This window comes from Lolium perenne, chromosome 7, assembly GCF_019359855.2.
Source record: "Lolium perenne isolate Kyuss_39 chromosome 7, Kyuss_2.0, whole genome shotgun sequence".
Lineage (NCBI taxonomy): Eukaryota > Viridiplantae > Streptophyta > Magnoliopsida > Poales > Poaceae > Lolium > Lolium perenne.
The window spans coordinates 19063384-19071806 of NC_067250.2; the positions used below are offsets into that span (position 1 = coordinate 19063384).

Sequence of the window (8423 nt, forward strand, 5' to 3'; positions counted from 1 at the left end):
ACTTTAGTGATCGAATGAACCATTCACATACAATACCAATTTTACTTGTCCGAGGTTTGATCTTCGGTATCACTCTATACCTTGTTCAACCTCGTCTCCTGACAAGTACTCTTTACTCGTACCGTGGTATGTGGTCTCTTATGAACTCATTCATATGCTTGCAAGACATTAGACGACATTCCACCGAGAGGGCCCAGAGAATATCTATCCGTCATCGGGATGGACAAATCCCACTGTTGATCCATATGCCGCAACTCATACTTTCCGGATACTTAATCCCACCTTTATAACCACCCATTTACGCAGTGGCGTTTGGTGTAATCAAAGTACCTTTCCGGTATAAGTGATTTATATGATCTCATGGTCATAAGGACTAGGTAACTATGTATCGAAAGCTTATAGCAAATAACTTAATGACGAGATCTTATGCTACGCTTAATTGGGTGTGTCCATTACATCATTCATACAATGATATAACCTTGTTATTAATAACATCCAATGTTCATGATTATGAAACTAATCATCCATTAATCAACAAGCTAGTTAAGAGGCATACTAGGGACTTCTTTGTTTGTCTACATATCACACATGTACTAATGTTTCGGTTAATACAATTATAGCATGACATATAAACATTTATCATAAACATAAAGATATAAATAATAACCACTTTATTATTGCCTCTAGGGCATATCTCCTTCATGTAATGCAATAAACTTTCCCAATTCAACACACTAGATGGCATGCATGGGGAAGTTTTGTCAACAAGATAATGATTCAAGCACCGCTTCATATTCGGGGGTGAAAAATCTTGTTCTAGCCTTTATTAGTCGGGCTCAACATCAACAAACTTGCATCGTTATCTTGTTGAAGGTGTCGCCTCCTTGCTGATGTACTAGCCTTTATTATTTTTTCTCAGCAACAGGATGAAAAATCTTTTTCTAGAATGTTTAGCCGGAATTGGCCGCAACGACGCGAGGACGTGTTTCTCTTATTGAAGGTGTTGATGCGGAAAAAGTTGACTTAGTTGTATGTGTTATTTCTTATCTTGTAACAATTCTACCGCAATTGTATATGCTATGGAATATGCATATTGGTGTATATGGTCTTGCTACCTTGCATCCACTTCAATAAAAAAGGTTGTATATATCTTTTTGATGCAGAGACAGGAGGTTTCAACCTCTTTTTTGAAAAAAAATTCCTAAATGATTTTTTCTCGTTATACCCCATACGACTGCTTTGTCCTTCCCTGCATCGCAACCATGTCATGCCTTGAGCATGCATCAAGCCTTCACCAATCTGAAATGCTATCGTTAATTGGTAACATCATTTGAACTCTGTGTAAACTTTAAGCGAGAAATTTTTGTGATAAACTTTAGGGGTAATAGTGTATTGCCTAGAGTGTTGGTATGCATCGTCTAACGATGTTAAGTTGTACTACCACGTTAGGATTTATTTAACTACCGCTAGAAAAGTTGACATGGTCATTCAGTTAGGCCTCAGTGTTAATTATTTAGATTAAAATATTGCCTACCAATGTCTGCTAGAGTAATTTTCATATTGTTTAACCAAACATATTTGGGTAATCATGTAATAACTGTGTGTCCATAACATCGCCCTGTTGTAATTTTCATAAATTTGTGTTTTTTCTAAATCGTGTGGATCAAACATACCTTGGTATTTATTAATAAGTTTTTTTTTGGCAAACTCTATCGAAGACATTTTTTGAACTAGGTGAATCCACTTTTTTTTGTTAGATGAGCTTTTAGTGTGTTGCCAAATTCTTACAACTCGACCACTTTTTACCAAAATCAATATAGATTGTTAGATGCTTCAACTCTGCCCAAAAGTAAAATCCATTACAAATTTATGGCAAAACCGAATCATGAAATGTTAGCCAGACCAGAATTATTATGTCAACAACAGTTGTCCTCGAGAAAAAAACGTAAATGCATGTATTTTTCGTGGGATAATTATATTATAAATATTCATTTACATAATGTTTCTTAAAAAAATACCAGATCCCTCTATTTGGACACTTATTTCCTTAAGCGCACATCGTGCATCATAACTATAACACACGAGGGTCAATTAAAGACCTCGCCAAATATGAGTTTATCACAACGTGCTAATATTCAAAGTTAAGCCCACCGAAAAACCATGGTAACCCAAAAAGTATTGGACCGAGAGACCGCCCCGCGTTCATTCCATAGTCTCCATATGCTGCTACTCTTCCTTTTCTTCTTCTTGTTCCGAATCCCTCTCCCTCATCAACAATTTATTGCTTCTCCTTTCTTTTTTTTTTTTGAACAAGAGAGGACCCGAAGGCCCGAGAAGCTGCATTAAACAAGGGCAGTTACAGACCGAATTACACACAGGACCCAAAAAAAACTTGAAAATTAGAACCATGTCCTGGAAATAAGCACAGAGGACCCTAAACTGGAAAAGAGAAAAGCAATCAGGCCCTTGGTCACTGCCCTGACGGGAGCTCCACCGTCGACCGCCAACCGCACCGCCGGGGACTACACCACTTGGAGCGCAGGCGACGTGTGATGCCAACGAGGAGCTGGGGAAGGGCCTCCAAACAAGGAGGTTGAAGAGACGCCTCCATGGCGCATCAGGCTCGACAAGGGTCGCCATTCGACCTGGAGAAGCAGGGGCGAGGCAGAGGACGCCAGCAGATGTCCCCTGATTATGAGCTTGTCGAAGAATACGCCACTTCGACAGCGCCGGAGCTAGCCACACATGAACGGCCAAGATTAGTGACCTGCATCTGGTCACTGAAGAACGCACAATAGCAGCTTCATAGCACCACATCGGCATGAGAAACCAGCCACTAGCCGCTGCAGCCACCTCAAATCGATTCCTCTCTCCCTCGCCTCCTTGGCCGGCCAAGAGAAGAATCAAAACAACGAGGCTGTAACAGGTCAGCTGGAGGCGCTTATTTAAAGAGCTCGACCTCCAGACCTTCGTCTTCATCTTCCTCCATGGAAGCTCGTCGAAGAAGCAAGAGGCCGACCATCCAACGGACCGCCAATCCGCACAGATGGAAGAGCTCGAGGCCTTATTTGCGGAGATGCAAGGCTGCAGCACCCTCACGTACCTCCACTCCTGCCACCGGAGAGAAGCAACGAAGAACACACAAGCCATGATGCGCCAGATCTGGCCAACATGATCCGACGACCTACTCCAAAACGCCACAAAGGGACCATCACCTGACCTACCACCTACTGTACAACACCCAGCGCCTCCCCTCCGCCAACTCTGACCGGCGACGCCGGCGAGAGTGGCTTCGGTTCGGCCCAGAGCGACAGAGGAGCTCCCGATGTACTGTAGCAATAGAGAGAAAGGAAGAAAGAAATGGGAACGTCCGCTTCTCCTTTCTTGCAGCAAGCTATGCGGCTACCTCCTTCATCGACATCTATTAGTGTGTCGCTTGCCCTAACCACCTCGCTCTTTCGTTGTTCGCCTTAACATTGTCCATTACCCTTCTTCTCCTTCTGCCAGCACAGTCTACTGCCCTCGTCTCGGAGGCGACATCCAGTCAGGATTTAATCCGAAAAACAAAATATTTGGGCACTAGATTTCTTGAAACAAATTTTTTTTTTTTTGCAGCCCCTCCCCTTTCTCCCACCACCACACGTTGCCCCCACGAATTTCCCCCCAATCTCCATCTCCAGAAACTTAAAAAGCAAAATGAAAAGGTAGGGTTTTCCAGGTCTTTGCACAGACCCACACAGACACACGCAACCGATATATTCCCCACCCCACCCAGCCTCAGCCGTCAAGGCAGCCAGCCAGGTCCAAGCAAAGCAATCAGCCCAGACCGCGTGCGATCCAAGCGCAGCAGCAGAGCGAAGTCGCCGCGCGCCGGAGAAGGAGGAGGACGATCCAAGATGTCGTGGCAGACGTACGTCGACGACCACCTGATGTGCGAAATTGACGGCCAGCACCTCACCTCCGCCGCCATCATCGGCCACGACGGCAGCATCTGGGCGCAGTCCCCCGAATTCCCCCAGGTAAACGCCCCGTCTCCCCCCTTTCTCCCCACCGTTATACCATGTTCCGCGGTTGACCCGCGTTAGATCCGCGCGCGCGCCGCCGGATCGGGCGCCGCCGAGGTGAGATCCGGATCTCGTAGCCGACAGCGCGCTGCCTGCGTGGTAGGATCCGTTTCGGGGTATGCCGTGGACCACAGCCACGGCGTTGTAGGTTGAACGCTGTGCACCTGTTGCCGGATCCGATTTCGTTACGCTTTATGGGCGTGGTGCGGTCTGACCTTTTCCGAGCATGCCATTAGATGTGTTAGTTCTTACTGTTTGTTAAGCTTCCTCAGTGATGGGGTTAGTTCTGGCAATTCAAGCACTTGCTGGCATGCTGTTTCTATACTTTCATGCTGTTACCTTACTTGGCTCTGTCTGGTATGCTCGGTTTACGTGGATTCACGGAGCTTTCATATGGGTCTTCGATTTGAATACAATTTTAGAAAATGGTCTAACGTTACCTTGGGTTGACTTGTATGGTTTGTTTACCCACGACGATGCGGCTGTATCACTGTATGGTGCTGTTAATAGCTTTCTTGTCTAAGCAGAGACGGAGTCTGCATTGGGAGCTAAATAACCTGCCTTATTGAGTGCCCATCACATTTTTATGATTATTTTGTGCCTTATTTTTGTCTGGTATATGGCTGAGCTTTTGTGTTTTTTGCTTCCGAGTGTTGCAGTTCAAGCCTGAGGAGATCGCTGCCATCATGAAGGACTTTGAGGAACCTGGAACCCTCGCACCTACTGGTCTTTTCCTTGGAGGCACAAAATACATGGTGATCATGGGTGAACCTGGGGTTGTCATCCGAGGAAAGAAGGTACAATGTTCTTTTGGGAAGTTTTATGCACACTCATGTTGGTTTTTACCAAACAAACTGGATTAATGTATGCCAACAGCATCCTTGTTTAAACCTTAGTGGAGGAGCTATACCGCTTTACCTCATTAATGTCTGTATGTATGTTCATCAGATGGATTCTCTCATCACATGATCCATTATAAACAATTGAGATATTTCATGCAACTAGATACAATCGTTATTAGAAGTTCATAGTTAAATGGGTAATGATGTTTTTGCTTGTATGCGTTGTAGTTCCTAAGCCCTTCAAATATTTGCTCAAGCTGTCGTAGAATCACAGCTATAGCCATTAACTGGACAATATGTTTATCCTTCATCTGTAGTGCAACTGCTAGGTTGCTATTTGTGGGTTTCCAGTGCTACTTTTCTTCTGATATTCTCCATGCATAATACGTTTCACCAAAGCTGCATGATTTTGTATTCAGTTCTTTCTGCTATGTACTAGAGAAACACATGAACTGTGAACCTTATGTTTCATTGCTTGATATTGCTTTTTTTTTAGCTACAAGGAAATAATTCACGCTCATTTACTGTTTTCTATGTATCTTCTAGGGCACTGGTGGCATTTGTGTCAAGAAGACCTGCCAGACAATGATTCTTGGCATCTACGATGAGCCCATGACTCCTGGCCAGTGCAATATGGTCGTGGAGAGGCTTGGCGACTACCTGATCGAGCAGGAATTCTAAGCCCTGATATGTTTATTTTTGTCATCTGGGACTAAGTATGCTCCTCGTTTGGTCGAGTAACCTGTGGGCTTGCATATGCTCGGCGTATTGCATGATATATGCGGTGAATAATTTAGCTTGGGGTTTGTTGGTTGGTGTCGTGTCGGGAAAACAAGAAGATTTACTTGGGGTTTTATGTTTGACATCGTGTCGTATCAGACTCAGCTACCTTTTCACTGAGTTATGTACATTTGCCTGGTCATGGTAACTTGTGGGATTCCTGCTGTTTGCGTATTGAAAATGATTGCATTTTTACTGGGGCGTTGGCTGGTACTTGTGTTGTTGCATTATTACATTTTTAGTTATCATGGTCTCGGGTCAACAGTCGAGAACTTCGGTGTGGGCCAGTGTTGGATGTTACTGGTGCTGACAATTCGCTCTAAAATTAAGACATTTTTCGTTGTTTGAATGTGAACTTCGGTGCGGGCCAGTCTTGGATGTTTCTGGTGCTGACAATTCGCTCTAAAATCAAGACATTTTTCGTTGTTTCAATGTGCAGAATAATTTCTCCACTTCGCTGTATGGTTCATACGTCAGAACCAAACCAGGAAGTAACATCACACATCCCCTTAGACTACTCATATGGAGTAGTTTCTAGTACTCCCATAACCAGGAAGTAACATCACACATCCCCTTAGACTACTCATATGGAGTAGTTTCTAGTACTCCTATATCTATTTATTAGTCTTACGTCGTGTACCTAGGTCGCTAATTTGACCTATATAATATAAACTATATAAAATGAAAAATATACCATTATAAAATAGAATATCTAAAGTTCCTAGTGATTTTTATGATATTTAACTTATATTAAGTTGATCAATTTGACCTAATAAATCAATATGGAGGGAGTAGGAGTAATATATACTACTCCCTCCGTCTAAAAATATGTGTCATATATGCATTTTAATCGGAGATACACATCCGTATCTAGAGTTAAGACACCTATTTTTAGATAGAGAGAGTGATAATAACATCATACCTCAAGACAAAAAGAAAGAGTGAGGTTAACTAGTTATGTTATTATAACATTCGTACACCTCAAGATAAGATGAGTGTACACATAATAAATAACATAATACACGAAACCACAAATAAGTTAATACTCATTCTAAAAAGTAGTAAACACGCAGTACTGGCATGTACTGATGTACACATTCATATGCACATTTCAAAACATGAATAAATTTGCAAATTGTCATTAATCAATCACATGTCAGCGCGGGGCGGAACATAAGATTTTCCATCAATGGTGATGCAGATGTTCATTTCGGGCAGAGAGGGTGTAGGAGGAGAAATTCAGCGGAGGATCTCCACTCGGGGGAGAGTGCTCGGGCGGAGGATCTCAACTCGGGAGAGAGCTCATCTGGTGGAGGCGCTCGTATGATGGAGAAGAACCACGGCCGGGGGAGGCGAGGTTGTCGAGCGAAGAAGTTCAGGTGGGGGATGGGCGACGGCGGCTGGAGTGGCCGGAGCAGGGCGTGTAGCAGTGGGGCTGGTCTGGGTGAGGAGGGGCGGCCGGGTGCGGAAACCCTGCCCGCACAGGCAGGGATACGTTTCTGTGACGATAAGGTACGGAACGGGAGGCATATCGATGGAACCAATCGAGTCTTTTGCGGGATGGCATACAAGCCGTAAATAAGAAGAAGTTTGAGGGCACCTACTGACCACCGGTTCGGCTCTGATCGCAGAAGCTCGGGAGCAGTTTCTCGCAATACACAGGAAACGAGCTTAACGGTGGAAATAAGTTCGGCTGAAGCCCAAGACTTCTTTTCAGCTTGGGCTGTACCAGACCTAGAAGCCGGGCTGGAAGCCCAAAAGAAGTGCCCCTTAGGCTAGCCATGGTGCTAGTATCATACTTACTATCTCTATCTATTTTTTTTAATGTTGAAAGTTTTCTAAATTCGAATATATCTAAATACTCTTTAATGCATAGTATGTAAATCCAAATCTCTACTACTTATAAAAGCACGAACTTTCATTGGAAAATGAGATCTCAACCGTGCATGGACTTAAATCGCACGGTCTACAATTCTTTATTCTCCCCCGTCATAGTTTAGGTAAAAAAAAATATCGTTGATGCAACGTTTCTAATTAGATCCGGGAAAATAGGATCCAAACCGCCTTGCACGCGCATCGTCCCACTTAGGCTAGAAGCACGTAAAGAAAAAAACTCAGGCCTGGAAGCAGAGCCACACCGCAGATTCGATAACCTCAGATGGACGCTGCCTCCATCCGCTCCGCGAGTTCCACTCTGCGGACACGACATGGCGCGGATGGCTACTGCAATCTGGTCTGGTGAATCTTTGTCTCATGCCATCGGCGCTCGCTGAATGAGGCCACCGCCGAGGCCAACCGTCTTAGCCGCGTCCCGAGCCAGATCCCCGCGTCGTCGCTTCCAAGCCAGAACTGCCGCCGAGGATGGAGCCGAAGCTCGACACAGCCTACGTCGTCTTCGCCCTCCTATAACATTGCACGCCATTTTCGCCTCGCTACAGCCGCCCAAGCCAGTCGACGCTGCCGGCCGCCTACCTGACCAACCAGGTCACCCAGGATCATGTAGAAGAGCGCCGATTCTCCGTGCCAGTGCATTGCCTGCACGCAACAACTCGGTGCGGGGAGGTGCCTAGGCCGGATTTCAGGTATACCTCATCTTCATGATCCAAATTTTGGTCCAATCCTGGTTCACTGTTCTCCCTTGAGCTCCTCCTATATGTTAAGAAAATATTGCATAAAATGTTGTACATAACTGAACACAATTGTTCAGTCGTTGTACTGCTGGTGGGATGTTTGTAAA

At 44.6% G+C, this 8423-nt stretch overlaps 1 protein-coding gene across 1 annotated transcript; it reads left to right on the forward strand.

The window, feature by feature from the left end:
• The first annotated feature begins 3759 nt into the window (after positions 1-3759).
• Positions 3760-5881, forward strand: LOC127311247 (profilin LP04). The gene is made up of 3 exons (XM_051341630.2): positions 3760-4019; positions 4724-4861; positions 5453-5881. Exons 1-3 carry the CDS (start codon positions 3897-3899, stop codon positions 5585-5587), a joined length of 396 nt encoding a protein of 131 aa, XP_051197590.1. The 5' UTR covers positions 3760-3896; the 3' UTR covers positions 5588-5881.
• The last annotated feature ends 2542 nt before the right edge of the window (positions 5882-8423 follow it).

Bases quoted from the DNA above. Each gene is read 5' to 3' on its own strand.
- LOC127311247 (XM_051341630.2), top strand. From the start codon at position 3,897: ATGTCGTGGCAGACGTACGTCGACGACCACCTGATGTGCGAAATTGAC. The intron at 4,020-4,723 runs GTAAACGCCCCG...CGAGTGTTGCAG, and splicing joins AGTCCCCCGAATTCCCCCAG to TTCAAGCCTGAGGAGATCGC. The intron at 4,862-5,452 runs GTACAATGTTCT...TGTATCTTCTAG, and splicing joins TTGTCATCCGAGGAAAGAAG to GGCACTGGTGGCATTTGTGT.